The sequence below is a fragment of the Chlorocebus sabaeus genome, chromosome 16 (genome assembly GCF_047675955.1).
Source record: "Chlorocebus sabaeus isolate Y175 chromosome 16, mChlSab1.0.hap1, whole genome shotgun sequence".
NCBI lineage: Eukaryota > Metazoa > Chordata > Mammalia > Primates > Cercopithecidae > Chlorocebus > Chlorocebus sabaeus.
In genome coordinates, this window is record NC_132919.1 from 9,336,258 (window position 1) to 9,359,819 (window position 23,562).

The 23,562-nt window shown below is 44.4% G+C and overlaps 1 protein-coding gene across 1 annotated transcript in view; it reads right to left on the minus strand.

Annotated features, from left to right (window-relative positions):
• STX8 (syntaxin 8) overlaps positions 1–23,562 on the minus strand; it is a 331,533-nt gene that overhangs the window by 229,323 nt on the left and 78,648 nt on the right. The window contains exon 6 of the mRNA XM_008010330.3: positions 19,997–20,089. Within this exon, the coding sequence (XP_008008521.1) occupies positions 19,997–20,089 (93 nt within the window). The remainder of the gene's footprint in view (positions 1–19,996; positions 20,090–23,562) is intronic.

Genomic DNA, 23,562 nt, shown 5'->3' on the forward strand with positions numbered 1-23,562 from the left:
AAAGACCCCATCTCTAAATAAAGTCACATTGTGAAGTAGTAGGGAGTTAGGACTTCAACATTTGAATTTGGGGGGTGACATATAATTCAATCCACAGCAGCATAAAAGAGAAAGACTAAGATGAACAAACCAAAACTTACCTAGAGAAGAAACAGAAGTAACAAAAGGAGCCAAAACACTCACCATTTTTTAAAGTTCTAACTAGTACCATGCAAAGGATTAAAAAATGTACAACCTTATAAACACACTTGTGTGGGGAAAAAAAGCAATCATGAACATTAAAACTTCTTGGTGTTTAAAACTATCATTCTCAAAATTTTAAAACTCAGTGAGAAGAGCTGAGTAATGAAATGGATACAGCAATCATAACAGCAGTCAGTAAAACATGTTGGTAAATGTAAATAAAATCCTGACTATAGGAAAAAAAAGGGGGGGCTTCAGTTGAAAACAAAACAGAAGACGAAGAGTTTAAAGGGAAGTTTAAGAATTCTAAACTTGATTTATTCCGAGGTATTTATTTGCTTTAGACTTTGTTAGAAAAATGTAAACGTAGGTATGCATGTTAAATCTGTGGGGGTGGCTGTGGCCCAAGGTGGGTGGCCTGAGTATCCCATTCTTGGGTGGGGAAGAGGGAAACTAGTTTTCCCATAAAGCTGTCATTTCCCAGCTTCTAGCTTTATTTGGAAAGCCCACTTTCAGCTGCCTGCAATGCGTAGGCCCCATGACCTCAACTCCCATCTCCATGTGGGTGTGGGATTGCAGGTCCCTAAGCTACATATCTGGCTTGGTTATCTCTGAGGGTCATGAGGCTTCAATCACTCACTGGTGTAGGTGAGTTTCTTCATTTGTGGCACCTGGAGAACTCCCTTTGTTGCCTTCAAGCTCAGCTAAGAATATTAAAACCTTTTTTTTTTTTTTTTTTTTTTTTTGGGACGGAGTCTCGCTCTGTTGCCCAGGCTGGAGTGCAGTGGCGCAATCTCGGCTCCCTGCAAGCTCCGCCTCCCGGGTTCACGTTATTCTCCTGCCTCAGCCTCCCGAGTAGCTGGAACTCCAGGCGCCCGCCACCATGCCGGGTTAATTTTTTTTTTTATTTCTTAGTAGAGGCAGAGTTTCACTATGTTAGCCAGGATGGTCTCGATCTCCTGACCTCGTGATCCGCCCGCCTCGGTCTCCCAAAGTGCTGGGATTACAGGCGTGAGCCACTGCATGCGGCCTAAAACTGTTTGTTTGTTTTTTATGTTTTCTCTAACATTTCCATGGAAAAGGAAAGAGGAGTAGGGAGGCTCAGCCATCAGCTCAATCTATCATTTTAACCAAGAAGTCTGTATTGTGAACACAGTTTATAACGAAAACACCTTTGCAGTGCTGAGAATGTGTGAGGCACTATTTTTAAGAGATTCACACATATCAGCCTCTTTTATCTTCATAACACTGTAACATGGGTACAGGCTGAGTGTCTCTTATCTGAAATGCTTGGGATCATGGATTTTGGAACATTTGCTATACATAGTGAACTATCCTGGGGCTGGGACTCGAGTCTAAACACAAAATTTATTTGTGTTTCATATACACCTTATATACATAGGCTGAAGGGAAAATATTGGCAATAGTTTTGTGCATGCATGAAAGTTTGTGTTGAGTTCTTATATATGACAGCTTCCACTTCTGGTCTCATGTCAATGCTCAAAAGTTTTCTGATTTTGGAGCATTTGGGATTTCACATTTTCAGATTAGGGATACTTAACCTGTACTATGAATCCCCATCTTATAGACAAGAAAGTTAGGATAGAGAAAAATTGACTTGCTCAAGGTCACACAGCTAGAAAGTATCAGAGGCGATCTGGCTCTTGACTACTAAATATTATCACTGTGATATTCATTGGTGCCATTCAACCAACATTTCCAGTCCCCCTCCTCCCTCAACAAACGTATTGGTAGGCTTATACCTCCCAGTGGTGGGATGAAGGCACGTGATGAGTGCTGGTCAATGAGCTGAGAATGAAATTAACATGTCACTTCTGAGTCAGGGCATTTAATTGCTGGGACAAGACCCCCAGAGTTCATTTACTCTCTGGCGGAGTATCCAGCAACGTTTGAAATGATGGCTGCCCTCTCACCAGGGATCTTAAGTAATTATGGCCACCACTGAACCATAATGGATATATATTTAAAGATTTTTTTAAAATGTTTATTGTTTTAAGCCATTCATATTTGGGGGCTATTTGTTGCCACAGAACAACCTAACTTATCCTGATGAATATAGTCTCTCAACTATTTTTCTAAATGAAAAAGCGGGGATCGGGTGCGGCGGCTCATGCCTATAATCCCAGCACTTTGGGATGCCGAGGTGGGCGGATCACAAGGTCAGGAGTTCGAGATCAGGCTGGCCGACATGATGAAACCCCGTCTCTACTAAAAATACAAAAATTAGCCGGGCGTGGTGGTGCATGCCTGTAATCCCAGCTACTCAGGAGGCTGATGCAGGAGAATCGCTTGAACGCCAGAGGCGGAGGTTGCAGTGAGCTGAGATTACACCACTGCACTCCAGCCTGGCGACAGAGCTAGACTCTGTCTCAAAAAAAAAAAAAAAAAAAAAGTGGGGGTGGGGTGGGGAGGAGTTCACTAAAAGACAACAACAGAATCTATAACTTCCAAACCAGTAGTGCTATCCAGAAGAAACTGTGTCACAGCCAGTGCTCTCTAAAGCTAACGAACCGAATTTTCACCAAATCCAAGAAACTAATATTAAAACTGGTCTGCAACCAATGGTCCCCATAAGGATGCTAACAGTAGCAACCACAAAACTGTACCACAGGAGTGATTCCATGATCCAGGATCCACTGTGGGACCCTCTACAGAAAATAATGCAGGAGATAAAATGCATATAATTATACAGAAATCTAACTCACAGCAGAAAAATTACAAAGTAGATGATAATCACCATGAGAGAGGGACGTAGGCAAAAACAACGAAGGGAAAGTCCATCTCAAATAACTTTCTAATAATAGCAAGATCAGAAAAGAATTTTCACTGCTTAAAATTCTCAATATGATCAAGAAAGGAATGGAACCTGTAAGGCAAGAAAAGGGCATTATGGAATAAGAACAAATGATTTTGACAGTACACTTCAAATACACTTCTGGTTAAAGATTCAACTCTGAATACGCTCATTCATTAGCCTCTGTTCTTTCCTGTAAAGTCCCTGAAAATGATGGCATGGAGGTTTTGTTTTAAAGACATAAAAGTCAAAAAAGGTGGAAGAGAAGAGTAACAAAACTGGAAGCTAAAAAGCTTAGCTATTTGCTTGACGTTTTCTTGTAAATGAATGGAGACAGCCCGTGGCTTTGAAGAAAACAATCGACAGTGTCAGCTGCTGCTAATAAAATTTGAGTTTTCAAGTGGAAATTAGAATCTTGGGAGCCTTACATCTGCCACCAAAAACGTGAAGCTTCTCAATACTGAAGGACGTTCCTGATGAGATCAGTGTGACTTTTTCTAATATCGTATAATGAAACGTGTCAACGTTTGGAAGATCTGCTTAACTCAGTAAACCAATATTTTCCAAATGTTCAATGCATGATGTTACAAAATCACACATGGGTAAAAGATTCATCTGAAGTGCAATGCAGACCAATAGCCTGTAATGGGAGAGAGCAGAAAACAGGAACTGGAATGGTTTCCAATTCCACATTGTGACTAAACTTTAAGAAATTACTACTTGTCAAATTCTGGTGTAGTATCAAAGAAGAATATCTACAATATCCAGAAAGGTTATTAAAGTACTCCTGCTTTGGCCAGGCACAGTGACTCACACCTGTAATCCCAGCACTTTGGGAGGCCAAGGCGGGCGGGTCACGAGGTCAGGAGACCGAGACCATCCTGGGAGTCTGTGGCGGACGCCTGTAGTCCCAGCTACTCGGGAGGCTGAGGCAGGAGAATGGTGTGAACCCGGGAAGCGGAGCTGGCAGTGAGCTGAGATCACCACTGAACTGAACTCTAGCCTGGGCAACAGAGCGAGACTCCATCTCAAAAAAAAAAAAAAAAAAAAAAAAAAACCTGCTTTTTTCAACTAAATTTGTGTGTAACATGTATTTCATACACATCAACCAAACCAACATACTGCAACAGATAGAATACAGAAGCAAAAATGAGAATCTAGCTATCTTTCATATAAAGTCAGACATAAAAGATATTTGTAAAAATGTAATGTGATTTGACTCCTCTAATTTTTTTATTTTGGAAGATATTGCTATTTTTTATAAAAATTATGTTAACATATAATGGATTATTTACTGTTATTTCAAAGTAAATAAATACTTTAAAATGTCTCTTTTAATTTCTAATGGCACTACATCAACAGATATAACCCACATAAACAAAAGCTCTTAGGAATTCAACAATTTTTAAGAACATAAAGGGCCTGCCAGGCATGGTGGCTCACGCCTATAATCCCAGCACTTTGGGAGGCCAAGGTGGGCAGACCACTTGAGGCCAGGAGTTTGAGACCAGCCTGGGCAACATGGCCAAACCCCGTCTCTACTGAAAATACAAAACTTAGCAGGATGTGGAGGTGCACGCCTGTAATAGCAGTGACTTGGGAGGCTGAGGCACGAGAATCACTTGAACTCAGGAGATGGAGGTTGCAGTGAGCCGAGATCGTGCCACTGCACTCCAGCTTGGGTGACAGAGTAAGATACTGTCTCAAAAGCAAAAAAAAAAAAAAAAAAAAAGAATATAAAAGGCCTAGACCACAAAGTTTGATAATTACTAGGTAGAGAGTAACCAAACGAAAGCCTATGTTGTAAAATTAGTATCAGATCAGATCAATAGGCCTAAAGGTGAGATGCATCAGAGATAGATATTTCCAGGATGTTAAAAAAATATAACCACCAAAACTAAAATGATTGTGGACATATATGTACCTAATAACGTTTCCCTGTATTTTATAAAAAATAAATTGACCCAATTATATGGAACAATTGCTAAATTCACAAACTTTGAAGGAGATTTTATCACATCTCTTTTTTTTTTCTGTCACCCAGGCTGGAGTGCAGTGGCGCAATCTCGGCTCACTGCAAGCTCTGCCTCCCGGGTCAACGCCATTCTCCTGCCTCAGCCTCCCGAGTAGCTGGGACTACAGGCGCCCGCCACCACGCCCAGCTAATTTTTTGTATTTTTAGTAGAGATGGGGTTTCACCATGTTAACTGGGATGGTCCTGATCTCCTGACCTTGTGATCCGCCTACCTCGGCCTCCCAAAGTCTTGGGATTACAGGCGTGAGCCACCCCGCCCGGCTGTATCACATCTCTTTCAGAAACTGATAGAGGATGCATAGAGGCAGCAAAGATATGCAAGATGTAAGCAACATAATGAACAAGCCTGACCTAATAAATGTATGTAAAACCCTGTCTCCTCCAGACTAGAGACACACATTCTCTTCAGCCCACACTGAGCAGTTACAAACTTGAAGTTGTTTCTAAGCCTCAGAGAAGACCTTAACAAGTTCAAAAGAACTGGTATCATGCAAAACATAATTCTCCCATCCCCATGCAATTGAGTGAGAAAATCAGGAAGAAGAAGATGGTTTAAAATGCAAGTTTGGAAATTTAGAAACAATGGATTAAAGAAAAAAAAATCAATGGCAATTATAAAATATAAGGGAATTAATGATAATAAAAGCACCAAATATCCATATTTGTAGAACACAGAAGTGCTTTTTTTTTTTTTTTTTTTTTTTGAGATGGAGTCTCGCTCTGCCTCCCGGTCTGGAGTGCAGTGGCGCAATCTCGCCTCACTGCAACCTCCGCTTCCCAGGTTCAAGCGATTCTCCTACCTCAGCCTCCCAAGTAGCTGGGATTACAGGTACGTGCCATCACACCCAGCTAATTTATGTATTTTTAGTAGAGATGAGGTTTTTCCATGATGGTCAGGCTGGTCTCGAACTCCTGACCTCAGGTGATCCACCCTCCTTGGCCTCCCAAAGTGCTGGGATTACAGGCTCGAGCAACTGTGCCCAGTCCAGAAATGTTATGTGAAGGCCAACTTAGTCTTTTGCATACATGAAAAGGAGAAACAGTATAAATTAGCATGGAGCCCTAGTCCTGTTCTAAATTACTATTCGCATAAATGTAATGCTGACTGAGAAATAATGATTTTGACTAAAAAAAAAACAAAGTCCTTCCTAGGATATAAATCCCTCATAGTTTTCAGGGCCTGTGAGGTTTTCACACTGTGAAGCCCTCCACGCCCTGGTTCATGACTCCTCCACAACTTCATCTGCATACGTGATCCTTGTGACTTGCTGTTTTCCAGCCACATTATACATTTATACAGAAATATAAAGCCTTTTGATTTCTCCAGCTTGCAAAGTTCTCTGTAGCCTCTGAGATCTCACAGGAGATATCCCCTTTTTCCCTGCAACTCTTCCCTGGCCACCTCGTCATCAGCTCCCTTCGGCCCATTACCGAAGCCGCAGCCTCCTCTTCCTCACCATCCCTTCCACAGCCTCCTGTCCTTTTCCTTGACAGTACTTAATAAAATCTGATAAAATGCCTTATTTTGAGATGTATTTGTTTAATGTCTCCCTCCCCACACTAGATTGTAGGAATGATAAAGGAAGGGACTTTTAGTTGTTATTGCTGTTATCACTATCTAGGGGGCCAGCCACACATGCAACTGGTACTTGGTAAACACCTGTTGAACGGATAAATGCCCCCTTGCCAATATGGCTATTTCTTCTCCCCAAAAGTGGCTGAACTCTTTCAGTTTAGATACGCTATCAGCTGTGGGACAATGAAAAAATAAATATACTTAATATATAGTATACTGTATATAGGCCAGGCATGGTGGCTCACACCTGTAATCCCAGCCCTTTGGGAGGCCGAGGTGGGTGGATCACCTGAGGTCAGGAGTTTCAGACCAGCCTGGCCAACACGGTGAAAACCCGTCTCTGCTAAAAATACAAAAATTAGCTGGGCATGTTGGCACACGCCTGTGATCCCAGCTACTTGGGAGGCTGAGGTAGGAGAATTGTTTGAATCCAGGAAGCAGAGGTTGCAGTGAGCCGAGATCGTGCCACTGCACTCCAGCCTGGGAATATATGTTATAGATAAAGTATGCATAATATACATGTATTATATATATAAATACATAAGTATATATTCATATATTTTAAATTTAAGTACAGATACATTTTATAAATTATATATTGTATATATAAATTATATGCATGGGAGAATTTTATGTCTCCCTGATTTTCAGTAAATTATAGAGACAAAATTGCAGAATCGATAAGTAGCAAATTAAGTAATTTTACATTGAAACCACTGACTCTACTTTGTAGCATAGGGTGATGGTCACGCCGATACCACAAGCCCTGACCCCTGCCTCCTGCCAGCTGTCCTGGCCCCTCTCCTGCCCATGCTCTCTAGACCCTGGGTATACTGACCGACTGGCCTTCTCTCAAGGTTCTCAACCATGTTATGCTCCTTTGCGTAAAGGGCCTTCGCCTATGCCCTTCCCTCTGTTTGCAAGGGTCTTCCCTTTGCTTTTCATACAGGTAACTCCTGTTTCTCCTTTTCAATCTGTTCAAATACCATTTTCCCAGGCCGGGCACGGTGGCTCAAGCCTGTAATCCCAGCACTTTGGGAGGCCGAGACGGGCGGATCACGAGGTCAGGAGATCGAGACCATCCTGGCTAACACGGTGAAACCCTCTCTCTACTAAAAAATACAAAAAAAATCGCCGGGCGAGGTGGCAGGCGCCTATACTCCCAGCTACTTGGGAGGCTGAGGCAGGAGAAGGGCGTAAACCCGGGAGGCGGAGCTTGCAGTGAGCCGAGATCCGGCCACTGCACTCCAGCCTGGGCGACAGAGCGAGACTCCGTCTCAAAAAAAAAAAAAAAAGAAAAAGGAAAACAAACATCATTTTCCCAGGAAAGGCTTTTCTAACCCTCAAACCATGCCAGTTCTCCTGTTCCACATTCGAATAGGTCCCTGTGTTAGCACCGTCTCTAACGGTGTGTCTGTGCAGTATCTGCCCAGCAGCCGCCTCCCTGATGAGAACAAAAGCTCCAGGAGGGGAAGGAGCCGTGTCTGTTGCCACGGCTGTAATACGTGGATTCTGGCACAGTGCTTAGCACATGATGGGCATTCAATATTTGTTTAGCGAATAAACAATTTGGAGAATGTACTGAGGAAGCAAATATGTTATTTTGGAGTTAGGAAAAATACCTTACTAGGTTTAGTAAAGCTTTTTCTTTTATTTTTTTTATTTTTTTGAGACAGAGTCTCGCTCTGTCGCCCAGGCTGGAGTGCAGTGGCGCAATCTCGGCTCACTGCAAGCTCCGCCTCCTGGGTTCCCGCCATTCTCCTACCTCAGCCTCCCGAGTAGCTGGGACCACAGGCGCCCGCCACTGCGCCCGGCTAATTTTTTTCTATTTTTTAGTAGAGACGGGGTTTCACCATGGTCTCGATCTCCTGACCTTGTGATCCACCCGCCTCGGCCTCCCAAAGTGCTGGGATTACAGGCGTGAGCCACCGCGCCCGGCCATTAGGAAAAGAAAAAGTTTATTTAATCTAGAAAAAAGATAGCGACAGGGCTAGTCAGTAAAATGTTCAAACATACGTGTACAGATGTGGACGGGAGAAAGGTGAGCTGTTGTCACTGCTGCTGACTTTGCACATCAACTTCCGGGAAGGTCTTAGAAAGGGCAGGTGACTCTCTAGGTCACAGATCACTAAATGGGAGTCCTTCCAAAAGATGGAAAGATGGCATGGGGTAGGGGAGAAGGATGACCTCATCAACTCATTCCAGTCCAAAATTCTCCGAGACGAAGCAATTTGCAAGTTTATTTATGAATGAAATACAGACTTGAGAAGCCACTCCATGAATCCTAGCAGCCAGCCAAAGTCCACTGAATGAAACCTCAATAAAGAAAACCTGAATTCAGACCAACACAGCCATGTAGAGAAAACCATTTCCTCACCTGACATCGATGTCTGTCTGTACTCCACATTTAGAGGGGGCAGATGTTACGTTCCTATGCCAATTTCTTTTTCTTTTGTTTTCTTTTTTTTTTTTTTTTTTTGAAGGCTGAGTCTTGCTCTGTCTCCCAGGCTGGAGTGCAGTGGCACGATCTCGGCTCAATGCAAGCTCCGCCTCCCGGGTTCACGCCATTCTCCTGCCTCAGCCTCCCGAGTAGCTGGGACTGCAGGCACCCACCACCACTCCCGGCTAATTTTTTGTATTTTTCGTAGAGACGGGTTTCACCGTGTTAGCCAGGATGGTCTCAATCTCCTCACCTTGTGATCTGCCCGCCTTGGCCTCCCAAAGTGCTGGGATTACAGGCGTGAGCCACTGCGCCCAGCCTCCTATGCCAATTTCTAAAAGCCTGCTTGACCCATGAAGTGCCTCATGCCACTAGGAAATGCACTCAAAGTCCTCAGCATAGCTCTTCTGGGTTACAGCTCTGGGCTGTGGACGAGGGTGTCTCTCTGCTCAAGTTCCACCTGCCAAGCAGTCACAGGAACTCCCTCTACTTCAAATCATTCCACATTTCCTTTAAAGGACAGCGGTTTCTAACTGTCTTGCTTCCTTCAAAAGGCAAACGTACTTAAATTCTCGGGTTGTAGCATCAGACAACATCACTCCTGCCACAGCCACTACCTGACACAGCTGTGAGCTCACAGGCTGGAGGGCATTATTTCAACACATCTTCTAACCTGTCCCCGGGTCTAATATGTGCTCTCATCACCAGGAGGGTCAAGGGGGAATGGGTTACATATTAAACCAGATGGCATCATACTAGGACGGAACCAAAAAAGAAGTATGCTATAGAAGTGGTCCCCGACCCCAAGCCGCAGACTAGTACCAGTCCATGGCCTGCTGGGAACCAAGCCACACAGCAAGAGGTGAGCAGCAGGCGAGCAAGCATTACTGCCCGAGCTCCACCTCCCATCAGATCAGCAGCGGCATTAGATTCTCATAGGAGCGTGAACCCTATCATGAACTGTGCCTACGAGGGATCTAGGCTGCACACTCCTTACGACAATCTAATGCCTGGTGATCTGACGTGTAACAGTTTTGTCCTGAAACCACCCCCACCCTGGTCCATGGAAAAATTGTCTTCCACGAAATGCGTCCCTGGTGACAAAAAGGTTGGGGACTACTGTTCTATGGTAACCTAGACTTTAACAAAAAGAATCCTCTAAGCCAGGCATGGTGGGACGTGCCCGTGGTCCCAGCTAGTTGGGAGGCTCAGGCAGGAGGATTGCTTCATCCCAGGAGCTCCAGGCCACAGTGTACATGATCGTGCCTGTGAATAGACACGGCACCCCAGCCTGAGCAACATAGAAAGACCCTGTTCTTATTTTTTTTTTTTTGAATCGTCTTACAGAAATGTTTCTCAAACTTCAGCATTTCAAATACCACCTTCAGGATTTTTTTTGCCTCGTTGGTATTTCATCTGTAGTATTATTTTTCTGGCTTATACATGTCAAATGAATAAAGAAATTTTATATTGCCGAGAAATCAGTTTTCAGATGCTAGTCATTTTTATTTCTATTACACAATGAAATATACAACTATTAAAATATAAGATCTTTCCCTATACATGACCTAAAATAAATTGGTCTAGCATACTTTGGGAAATTCTGATTATCAGGTAATACATGAAGAAATTCCTTCACTAAACTTTCCTCACATTTCATCAGTACATGATTAATTCCATTATCAAAGTGCTAAATAAACATTTGAGAGGCTTCGGATAGAGAGTGATTTATGCACCAGCAATGAAAACTTCTTTCTGTGAAGTCTGCTTTTAAGAAATCTCTCAGGCCTGTAATCCCAGCACTTTGGGACCCCGAGGTAGGCAGATCACCTGAGGTCGGGAGTTCGAGACCAGCCTGACCAACATGGAGAAACTCTGTTTCTACTAAAAATACAAAAATTAGCTGGGTGTCGTGGCAGGCACCTGTAATCCCAGCTACTTGGGAGGTTGAGGCAGGACAATCACTTAAACCTAGGAGGCGGAGGTTGCGGTGAGCCAAGATCATGCCACTGCACTCCACCCTGGGTAACAAGAGCAAAACTCCATCTCAAAAAAAAAAAAAAAGAAAGAAAGAAATCTCTTCAAGAGTTCAGAGGAGCTGTAGACACACAAATGACTTATAAACATTTCTTAGCAAAAGGGTGGTTAACCTGAATTCAATGACAATTCACAAAAAAGACACTGTGATTACTTCTATTAGATTCCTGTTGTTACTCTAACGAATTATCACACACCGAGTAGCTTGGAACAATAGGCATTTACTCCCTTTACTTCTAGAGATCAGAAGCTGGAAATCAGTTTCACTGGACTGAAATTGAGGCAGCCCCCACAGAAGCTCTCAGGAAGAATCCATTTCCTGGTTTTATTAGAGCTTTTAGAGCTTCATTCCTTGTACCCTTGGCTCATGGCTCTGTCCTCCACGTTCAGAGTTAGCAGCGTAGCATCCTGCTTCAGTCACTGCACTGCCCGATTCTTCCGTGTCAAACTCCCTCTGCCTCCCCTTTGTGAGGACATTTGGGATCACACTTAGGGTTCACTGGGATAATCCGGGATAATCTACCCATCACGGCAACCTGAACTCTGCCCATCTGCAAAGTCTCTTTGGCCATATAAGGCAACATTCACAGATTCCAGGGATCGGGACTAGGATCTCTTTGGGGGTCATTATTCAGCCTACCACACTCTTCTAATTTTTCAACATAAAAATTCAGCTGAGCAGTTAGTTCTAACAGCCCCTTACCATGGTAATTCACTGATGTCTATGCGGAATCTTTACCTGATCCTTTTTTGGAGGCGCACAGTCGTATTTTATCCTTTGAGGAGCACAGTCATATTTTCTAGCACGTTCAAAGGACACGCTGGTCTCCTCAATTCCAGGACTGACGCTATGGAGACAAGTGGTTTTCCTCGTCACTCTGGTTCCCAGTGTGGCACACAAAACAGAGAGGAGATGCCCGCCTGGCCCGTTGTGCCTACACTGTAAGATCTCAATAATCCAGCATCTTGGGCACAGGCAGAGTGGGAATGGCAAGTACTTTTAGGCAAAAATAAGAGACTGGCCCCTTTTGGTAAGGTATCGCCCTATGTCTGCCAGTTTCTACAGTGGGGCTGAATCGCTATTTCATGAGCAATAGTCTCATCTTCATCAATGCCAAACAAACAAAATGCTCTAATGCAATTTAGCAACCATGTAGTAAACACATTCTACATGTTCACTTTAGGTAGCTATAGTGATCCTGATTTCTGGAAAAACATGTAAAATAACAGTTTCTGAAGCCTTATTCATATTCATTAATTTAACAAATATCATCAATCACTATTTGCCATGTGAGTTAGCACTAGAGATCTAACAATGAATAGGATAGAGTGCCTCCCTTCAAGGGGCTTCCAGTGCAGTGGAGAACACAGACAAGTAAACGTCAATCAGTGAGCGAGGGATGCTATGACTGGGGAAATACAGGATTCTAGGGGAGCACGAAAGAAGGAAAAATTTCTTAGAGAAAAGGATGCCCAACCTAAGCTAAAAAAATTATAAGACAGTAGCTAAAGCAAGATGTATGAAGGGTTGAAGGAGGGAGTAGAGAGGGAGGAATAGTAACTGGCAGAGGGAGAAGGTGTTCCAGGCACTGGGAAAAGCTTAATGAAAGCATCAGAGGGTCAGGCGTGGAGGGTCAGGCATGGTGGCTCACGCCTGTAATCCTAACACTTTGGGAGGCCAAGGTGGTAGACTGTCTGAGTTCAGGAGTTTGGGACCAGCCTGGGCAACGTGGTGAAATCCTGTCTCTACTAAAAATACAAACAAAAAAAAAAATCAGCAGGGCGTGGTGGTGCGTGCCTGTAATCCCAGCTACTCAGGAGGCTGAGGCACAAGAATCGCTTGAACCCGAGAGGTGGAGGTTGCAGTGAGGCGAGATCATGCCACTGCACTCCAGCCTGGGCAACAGAGCGAGATTCTGTCTCAAAAAAAAAAAAAAAAAAAAAAAAAAAAAGAAAGTATCAGAGGCCAGGCCTAGCATTCCGGTGCAACTGATGAAGTGGGTCAGTATGTTGGGTGTATAATTCCAGTGACAGGGAATGCAATGACTAGATCACTGAGAACCAGTCTGGACTTTATCAGGAAGGCATCAGGAGATCAACTTAAAATTAATAATGTAGCTGGGTGTGGTGGCACATGCCTGTGGTCCCGGCTACCGGGGAGGCTGAAGCAGGAAGATTGCTTAAGCCCAGGAATTCAAGTCCAGCCTGGGCAACATGGCAAGACCCTGTCTCTTAGAAAAAAAAACCTAATAATGTAATAAGATCTGTGTTCTGAAGACAACACTCTGATACAAGGCGGAGAAAGGCTGAGAAGGAAGTAAGACACGAGGCAAGGTAGCAGGCTATTGCAGTAATCTAGCTAAAGGATGACAGTGACCCAGACGACAGGGGCGGTGAGGAACCAGTATGAACAGATTCTGCTGATGTATAGCAAGCACAGCCGACAGGACTGGGTGACTCACCTCATGAGGAACGAGTAACTGGGCAGACAGAGAAGGCATTCATGGAGAGGGGAGCATTGGGCCTGGCTTCCATTACATATATACATATACCTATTCTGCTTCATAAATAGAACAGAAATAACTCTCAGTAAAAAATGTACACCCGCTGTTGTTCAAATTAGAAAGGAGAACAATGAGTAAACCAGATAGTGGGTCAGGCACGGCGGCTCACGCCTATAATCCCAGCACTTTGGGAGGCTGAGGCGGGCGGATCACCTGAGGTCAGGAGACTGAGATCAGCCTGACCAACATGAAGAAACTCCGTCTCTACTAAAAATACAAAATGAGTCAGGCGTGGTGGCGCACGCCTGTAATCCCAGCTACTCGGGAGGCTGAGGCAGGAGAATCACTTGAACCCGGGAGGTAGAGGTTGTGGTGAGCCGAGATGGCGCCATTGCACTGCAGCCTGGGCAACAAGAGTGAAACTCTGTCTCCAAAAAAAACTACATAATAACTCAGAGACAAAAAATAGGCAACTTAGAGGCTTGATCCAGGAGTTCTAAATCTGACCAGTAGGAGTTGCAGCAAGAGAAAATACAGAAAAACAGAAGGGAGGGAATGACAAAAGAATTTCCCAGAATGCAATCTCTAGATTGTAAGGGGTGTCAAGCATCCAACACAATGAATGAAAATAGACCTGCTTTGAGGCATGCTCATAAATAAAAGATCCTAACATGTTCCAGAGAGAAGGAAATAACTCACCGATACAAGGTCAAGAATCATGATAATGAAGGGCCTAAAAGGAACAAGACCCCAGTGGCAATGGGTATAGTACAGTATGCACTGAGATCTTAGATTCCAAATAGCATTTCCCAATAAAAGGAACCAGGGATCCTTGAAGGAACAGCAGATTCCAGGGATAGGACAGAGAAAAAAGGAGAGCTTGGGACATTTTATGCTTCCAGAAAGCAAGGAATTGCTCATAGATTGTCAGGGAAACATCCAAAAGGATTGGCCAATTTGGGATATTTGGGCATCAAAAGGATGGCGGAGACCTGCGCGCACCAACAGAGATTTGTTCTCGGTGCGACGTCATCCATCAGATCGTGCCTCTGTGATTCTCTGTGGTGTGATTCTTTGCGGTGGCTCAGACCAAAAGGTCTCAGAACACCAATTCTGTTCATCTTCTTGTCTTAGTGTTCTTTTTAAGAAGCTCTGCTGGGGGTGGTGGCTCAAGCCTGTAGTCCCGATACTGCGGGAGGCTGAGGTGGGAGGATTGCTTGAGCTCAGGAATTCAAGACCACCCTGGGCAACACAGGGGCACCGGACCCCCATCTCTATAAAAAATAAGTTGAAATTAGCCAGGTGCTGTGGTGCAGGCCTGTAGTCCTAGATACTCAGGAGGCTGAGGTGAGAGGATCACTTGAGCCTGGGAGATGGAGGATGCAGTGAGCCGTGATTGTGCCACTACACTCCAGCCTGGGCAACAGAGTGAGACCAGAACCACACCTCTGGGTTCAGGAGCAGTGCTGAGTGGTCAGTCATGAGCCCTGTGCGCCCTCCATCCATAGAGGCCACCTGGAACTGAAGAGCACTAGAATTTGTGGCTGCAAGGGGGGACGTCATCCACTCAGCGTTCCACTCGCCACGCCCCTAGTCAGTGGCCATTGGGGTCTGTCATCACTGGGATTTTCACTTAACTGCTGATCCGTTTCCTCACTTGGCTTGGTCACTGGCAAAGGGACAGGGTAATTACTGGGGTTGGTCAGGCCCTTTTTAATTCTCTATGAGAAGATTAGAAACTGAATTCCAAAACTGAAGATAATTCAACCTTTCAGCTTTGTGGCTATGCTCTAAGTACAACGTATTCTGTTAGTAAGATTTTGAGACTTGATTCCAAAATGACCTAGCCTATTGTTTTCCTCATTTAATGAAAACCAAGAGAATAATTCAGCAGACTGGTCAATCACATGCAGATATTGCAGTCAACGTGCTGCCCTTTTCCAGCCCCCCGACTCCCTATCGCTCAGGTCACCATAAAACTCCAGACGGGGCTGCAACCCCATTCTTAACACCTACAGCTATCACGGCCTTTTTTTCACTCTAACAAAAGGAATAAAAGCTGATGATGGTCCTGGCAGGGATATAGTTTTTTATCCTCAGTGAGTCTGTGTTCCTGTGACAGAAAATGGCTGACTCTGCCCTATCTTTGAGGAGCGAATGTGCACATTAGCAAACCACCAGCATAGCTGCCTTCTCTCCGGGAGGCCACCACAGAGGAAACCAAGTTTGCATTGGCAACGAATGGAAAAATACCCCCTATGTGTATATGTACACATGTAGCCATCCGGGTAGGAAATGGAGATGAGGATAGGGGAGGCGTGGAGGAAGCAGCAAACGGGATGGGGGCAAAATGTGTGAGTCAAAGGACCTCTGACGGTGACTGTGATGCTGTGTATATACATGTCACCATGTGGATGTGCTTCTGTGCATGTGGGGAGTTTAGATCTGTAATGTGAGCGTATGAGAACCTCAAAGTACAGCACTAAATACATTCTCCGCATATTCAACAAGGGCACTGGTTCTCAAATTTGGCAGCACCTTGAAATCATCTGGGAAGCTTCAAACACTACTGATGCTTGGGCCCCACCCTGGAGGTTGTGATTCACTTGGTATAAAATCCTGTGGTAGGCTGGGCGCAGTGGCTCATGCCTGTAATCCCAGCATTTTGGGAGGCTGAGGCGGGTGGATCACCTGAGGTCAGGAGTTTGAAAACAGCCTGGCCAACAGGATGAAACCTCGTCACTACTAAAAATACAAAATTAGCCGGGCGTGGTGGCGGGCGCTTCTAATCCCAGCTACTTAGGAGGCTGAGTCAGGAGAATCGCTTGAACCCGGGAGGTGGAAGTTGCAATGAGCTGAGATCACACCACTGCACTCCAGCCTGGGCAACAAGGGCGAAACTCCGTCTTAAAAAAAAAAAAAAAAAAAAAAAAAAATTACTGTGGTAGACAGAACAATGGCTCCCTAAAGATGTCCAGATCGTAGTCCCTGGTGTCTGTGAATATGTTAGGTTAAATGGCAAAGGAGCCATTAAGCTTGTAGAAGGAATACGGGGTGCTCATCAGCTGACCTCAAAATGGGGAAGTGATCCTGGATTATCTGGGTGGGCCCAATGCCATCACATGGGTCCTTGAAAGTAAAAGAGGGAGGCAGCAGTCAGAGGTAGAAGTGATGCCATATGAGAAGGACTCAACCTACTGTTGTCTTTGAAGACGGAGGAAGAGGTCATGGGCCAAGGCATGTGGCTGGACCTCTCAAAGATAGAAAATCAAAGACATGAATTCTCCCCTACGTCGTCCAGAAGGAACAGCCACCCTGCCCATGCCTTTGTTTTAGCCCAGTGTGACTCACATCAAACTTCTGGCCCACAGAACTGTAAGACATTAAGAGTGCAAGTGTGTGTGTGTGTGTGTGTGTGTGTGTGTGTGTGTGTGGTGAGACAGAGTCTCGCTCGGTCACCCAAGGTGGAGCGCAGTGGTGTGAGCTCACTGCAACCTCTGCCTCCTGGGTTCAAGCCATTCTCCTGCCTCAGCCACCCGAGTAGCTGGGACTACAGGCACCCGCCACCACACCCGGCTAATTTTTGTATGTTTAGTAGAGGTGGGGTCTCAAACTCCTGACCTCAAATGATCCACCCACCTCAGCCTCCCAAAGTGCTGAGATTACAGGCGCGAGCCACTGCACCCAGACTTGCATTGTTTTAAGCCACGAAACTGGTGGTAATTTGTTACAACAGCAATAGAAAACTAACACACTTCAACCTGAGGAAGCTAATTTTACAAATCAAATTTTAAAAATGAAAACAACAACAACAACAAAAAACTAACACAGGTATGGCCTGGTCTCTCAGAGTTTTAAAAGCACCCCAGATGATTCTAACATGCAGCAAAGAATGATAATGACTAAACCAGAGGAAAGACAAGATAAAGATATGTGGCGTGATTGCCTTGTGCTGGACAAAGAAACAGTGCTTTCATCTGGGAACTTAGTAAATCATCCCACCAAATTACGCACCATCACTTGTTAGCCATCCACCCACAGGCACTGCAGCTTACCTGCACGTATATCACAATACATGATCATCAGTTTGGTGGCCAGAGCCCTTTCTAGTCTCACCCACTGAATAGGCTAAATTTCCTTGGGATGAGGAACAATTGCATACCAGATAGGCAGATTTTCTATAAAGCTTACTTTCCTTTTTTTTTTTTGAAATGGAGTCTCACTCTTTTGCCCAGGCTGGAGCGCAGTAGCACGATCTTGGCTCACTGCAACCTGTGCCTTTCGGGTTCAAGCAATTGTCCTGCCTCAGCCTCCCGAGTAACGGGGATTACAAGCACACACCACCATGCCCAGCTAGTTTTTTGGTATTTTTAGGAGAGACGGGGTTTCACCATGTTGGCCAGGCTGCCCTCGAACTCCTGACCTCGTGATCCACCCGCCTCGGCCTCCCAAAGTGCTGAGATTACAGGAATGAGACACCGCGCCCGGCCTATAAAGCTTACTTTCTTATCAATACTATCACTTAAGGAACTGACCAATAACTGAATTATATGCAAATACATAAATTAGCCTGTTCATGTTGGTACCATCAGGACAAGAACTAAGTTGTCCTCTCTGTGCTAAAACTATTAGAATTGTAAAGCGAAAAGGCTTCTCCATTGGGTTTAGTAACCTATTTATTTATGACATGATAAACAGATGGAATTAATTTATGACAGATAAATGGAACAGCACTGTGGGAATAAATTAACTTATTCTTCCCAAGGATGGAGAACAGAAGTGCCTGCTGTAGGATTCTGAGAAGTGCAGCCCTCTCCTCAGAGCGGGTGTTCATCTATCCCCAGGGCTTCGATGCTTGCTCATGCATGATGATAACTTCTCTTTCTTTTTGAGATGGAGTCTTGCTCTGTCACCCAGGCTGGAGTGCAATGGTGCAATCTCGGCTCATCACAACCTCCACGTCCTGGGTTCTAGCAATTCTCCTGCCTCAGCCTCCCGAGTAGCTGGGATTACAGGCGCCCACCACCACACCCGGCTAATTTTTCGTATTTTTAATAGAGATGGAGTTTCACCGTGTTGGCCAGGCTGGTCTCGAACTCCTGATCTTGTGATCCACCTGCCTTGGTCTCCCAAAGTGTTGGAATTACAGGCATGAGCCACTGCGCCCACCTGATAACCTTTCTTGAAAGCCATTCCATCATGGTAGTATTACTAAAAGCTAAAACAAGACATGGAATCTTTTACCTTTTCTTTTTCTCTTCCTACTTTGTCTTCTTTAGAGAGGAAGCTGGTTTAGCAGCAAAAGCAGTCACGTTAGAATCAGAAGACGTGAGCTGGAGTTTAGCGCTGTCACTCACAAATGATGTGGCCTCAGGGGGCCCCACAGCCACTCTGAGTTTTGCCTCTCACACGTGAGGAGGGTGCCGCCTTCGTGATGTTGTGTGGAGATTAAATGAAATGACATAGATGAAAGGGCTTGGCACATAGTGGAGGCTTTCCATAAATGCCAGCTTCACTGCCACTCAACGACTCCACGCTGTCACACGTCACCTCTACCCTGCAGCTGCTCCCATCTCTTCTCTTTGGCTCCGCCCTCCCCCTGAGCTCTGGTACGTCTCCCACTGCCAACCGGACACCTCCACTCGGATCTCTCGCCGGCATCTCTAATCAGACACATGCAAATCGGATTTACCATCTCACCCCCAAACCAGTGTTTCCTCTCAAGTTCCCTGACTTCGTCCCTAACAGTAAAATCACTGGCAATCCCGTGCACCCATATTTCTTCCCCATTCCCACTCCTACAACCTATCCAGGCCCTCCTCAAGCACAAGAGCCTTGCAGATGCCTCCACATCTTAAACTCTCTCCAATCCATCCTGCTTGCAGTTTGCAAATTCAGATTTTTTCCAACCAGACTTGTCACATCAAACACGGAACAAAGATATTCAAACCCTTTTCTGCCCTGAAGCCTGGTACACAAGATCGAAGAAGAGCAAACCCCACCGGGTGTGGGGATGACATGAGGCCCACACGGCCTCAGTGTACAAAGTGCTGAGCAATTTCGTATCACTGCCACATAAAAGAAAAGCTCTTGGGATGAGTGGATCACAAAACACAGTATTGTTAAAAGTGGCTACTGAGAACAGAAAACTTTTTAACCAAATTTCTTTGCATAGTATTTAACAACTATAATCTAAATCTGCCACAACCCCCACTCCAATGCATTAAACTGTAACAATCATTGACATTAAACCACTTTACATGTGAGTATAATATGTGCGCACATATTATACATGTGAGTATAATATGTACATGAATGAGTATAATATTAAACTCATTCAACGAATGCTCAAGCCTTTAGCATCTATGTCAACGGAAAATCGGGTCAATCTCAGACTTATTCTTACCATTTTGTTCATCCAATTCATTCCCAATTTCCTGCCCCATTTGTTTTTGGCGACTTATGATGGAAGAAAGGGCATCAAGGCCTGCATCCTGTTCTGAAAGAAAAAAGAAAAACAACTAACTAGAAACTAGAAGAAAACAACTTAAAATCCATAAGTGTACCCAGGCATGTAACACAACTTAATATATAAATCAGTCAGGAAAAAAGAGATAAAAGAGTTAACATTATTTGAACAAAATTTAAAAATTAAACACCTACCTGACACCTTAAACTGCTTTCCAAAAGAATTAAGGTTTTAAATATGAAAAACAAAGATTTGGAAACATGAACATTTAAACTTTCTGACACTTAATATATAAAGAGCATGTACAAATCAATAAGAAAAAGACTAAATATCCCAATTTTTATTTATTATTATTATTATTTTTTGAGACGGAGTCTCTCTCTGTCGCCCAGGCTGGAGTGCAGTGGCGTGATCTTGGCTCACTGCAAGCTCCGCCTCCCGGGTTCACACCATTCTCCTGCCTCAGCTCCCCAAGTAGCTGGGACTATAGGCACCCGCCACCGCGCCCGGCTAATTTTTTGTATTTTTAGTAGAGACGGGGTTTCACCGTGGTCTCAATCTCCTGACCTCATGATCCACCTGCCTCGGCCTCCCAAAGTGCTGGGATTACAGGCGTGAGCCACAGCGCCCAGCATATCCCAATTTTTTTAATCAGCAGAGGATACAGGCAAGAACTTCATAATAAAAAAGAAAATGAATAAATAAAAGTTTTGAAATTGTTACTAATTTTTTTTTTTTTTTTTTTTTTGAGACGGAGTCTCGCTCTGTCGCCCAGGCTGGAGTGCAGTGGCCGGATCTCAGCTCACTGCAAGCTCCGCCTCCCGGGTTTACAGCATTCTCCTGCCTCAGCCTCTCGAGTAGCTGGGACTACAGGCGCCCACCACCTCGCCTGGCTAGATTTTTGTATTTTTTAGTAGAGACGGGGTTTCACCGGGTTAGCCAGGATGGTCTCGATCTCCTGACTTCGTGATCCGCCCGTCTCGGCCTCCCAAAGTGCTGGGATTACAGGCTTGAGCCACCGCGCCCGGCCGAAATTGTTACTAATTTTTTAAAAAAACAAATAAAAAACAACTTCCTTTGGCTTATCAGATTTATAAGGATTAGAAAGAATGACAATACCTAAGCTTAATTAAATTGTGACTATCTAGAAGCTCCCAAGTACTACATAATAGGTGAATAAGTTTTACTGATGGCCGTATTTCTCAAGTGTAGACTGTGACCACCTTTTTACCTGCCAATTCTAAGTCTAGGAATGTATGTAAGAAAACATTCAGGTAGCATGCAATGATAGATATACAAGGATATTCCCTGAAACATTTGTTTCCTGTGCCAGGTATCAACTTAGTGCCTCTCAGCTCCAAATTCACTCTTTTTGGCTGTTCTATGAAAAGGAACAAGCTGGGCACAGTGGCTCATGTAATCCCAGACACTTTGGGAAGCCAAGGCAGGAGGTTCACTTGAAACCAGGAGTTCAAAACCATCCTGGGTCAAAAGTAAGACCTCACCTCTATAAAATTTTCTTAAAATAATTAGCCAGGCAGCTGGGCGTGGTGGCTCATGCCTGTAATCCCAGCACTTTGGGAGGCCGAGGTGGGCAGATCACGAGCTCAGGAGATCGAGACCAACCTGGCTAACACAGTGAAACCCCGTCTCTACTAAAAATACAAAAAAAATTAGCCGGGCCTGGTGGCAGGCGCCTGTAGTCCCAGATACTGGGGAGGCTGAGGCAGGAGAATGGCGTGAACCCAGGAGGCGGAGCTTGCGGTGAGCTGAGATTGCACCACTGCACTCCAGCCTGGGTGAGAGAGTGAGACTCCATCTCAAAAATAAATAAATAAATAAATTAATTAATTAATTAGACAGGTACGACGGCATGTACTTGTAGTGTCAGCTACTTGGGAGGCTGAGGTGAGAGGACTGGTTGATCATCCAGGAGTTCGAGGCTGTAGTGAGCCATGATCACGCCACTGCACCCCAGCCTGGGTGATAGAGGGAGGCTCTGTCTCTACATAAAAAATAAAAATAATTTAAAAAATTTTTTAAAAAGAAAATGAACGAAGGCCCTTTGAAGATTTTTTCCTTTGTCAGAGTTTTTGCTTTCTGGCTCCAGCCCGCTCTCTTGGTAGGCTCCTTTAGCAACTACAGCTCCTTCAGCGCCTGGCCAGCAACACCCAGAACCAGCAACTTCTCCCAGCACACACCCTCCTGGGGCAGGTTTATAACAGGAGCGCCTCCATGGAGGTTCTTCCCCATGAAGAGTTGCCCCCAGCATCCCAGAGGGCAGATCTCCAGGAGGTTCTGATAGCAGGACACCACAGGGGCTTCTGTGAAATTCAGGGACCCTCAGCTGAGCCCTCTCTCAGCCCTGGGGGCCTGGGGCTCCTCCCTGGACACTCTGTCTCAGCCTGAGACTTGGTGACTACACCTTATCCCTGCTAGTTCTGTATTCTTCAGAGTTATTCTGACCTCTTGTTAGCTAATACCTCATTACTCTAATCTCTGTTACAGTTAACAATTTACATTCAACTTTCCCTGTCAAGTTTCTCTCTCCCGATCAGACCCAGAGTGATATATTTATAACAGTGAAAAATTAGAAAGTACCTAAATGCCCAACAGAGATTTGTTTAAAAATTTATAGTATATCCATATAGTAAAACACTATACAGCCATTGAAAATCACATCGTTTATATATATTTTGATGTTGAAAGAAGTTCATATGTTCTTAAGTAGAAAAGCAGGAAGCTGGGCACAATGGCTCATGCCTGCAATCCCAGCACTTTAGGGGGCTGAAGCGGGCAGATCACTTGAGCCCAGGAGTTTGAGACCAGACTGGGCAACAATGTCCATCTCTACTGAAAATACAAAAATTATCTGGGTGTGGTGACGCGTGCCTATAGTCCCCGCTACTCAGAGACGGATGAATCACTTGAGCGTGGGAGGTAGAGGTCACAGTGAGCCGAGATCGCGCCACTGCACTCCAGCCTGGGTAACAGAGTGAGAACCTGTCTCAAAAAAAAGAAAAAAAAGATACAAAACAAAGTATAGTAAAACAGCTTTTGTTTTAAAAATGAAAATGTATTACTCTGAAACTTTTTGCAAATTTAAAGAGCAAAGTGAGTTTTTGGAAATTTAAAGAAAAAGGTGAGTTTAACTCAAGTCATTCAAGATCTTTTCTTTATAATTTACTATATATTTTTTTAACTGAGGGTCTCGGTCATCTCTTTGTAAAAATTTTCTTCTTCTTATTTCAGGTGCTTTGAGAACACTGTGAAGCTCAGTGTAATGACTCTTGTTCACCACACAACACGCCACATGAAGGTAACATTATACCCCTCGCAGCTTCATTTGTCTACAGGGTTTTTGAAATGACTGTTTCACATAAAGGCATATCCACAAAAGCAGAAATCACAAAGGTCTTACTCAAGGTCGCATTAACATTTACTTATATTTTTTTCCAAGTCTTTTTATGGAATTAAACCATTAAACTTAGCTCTTTAATTCA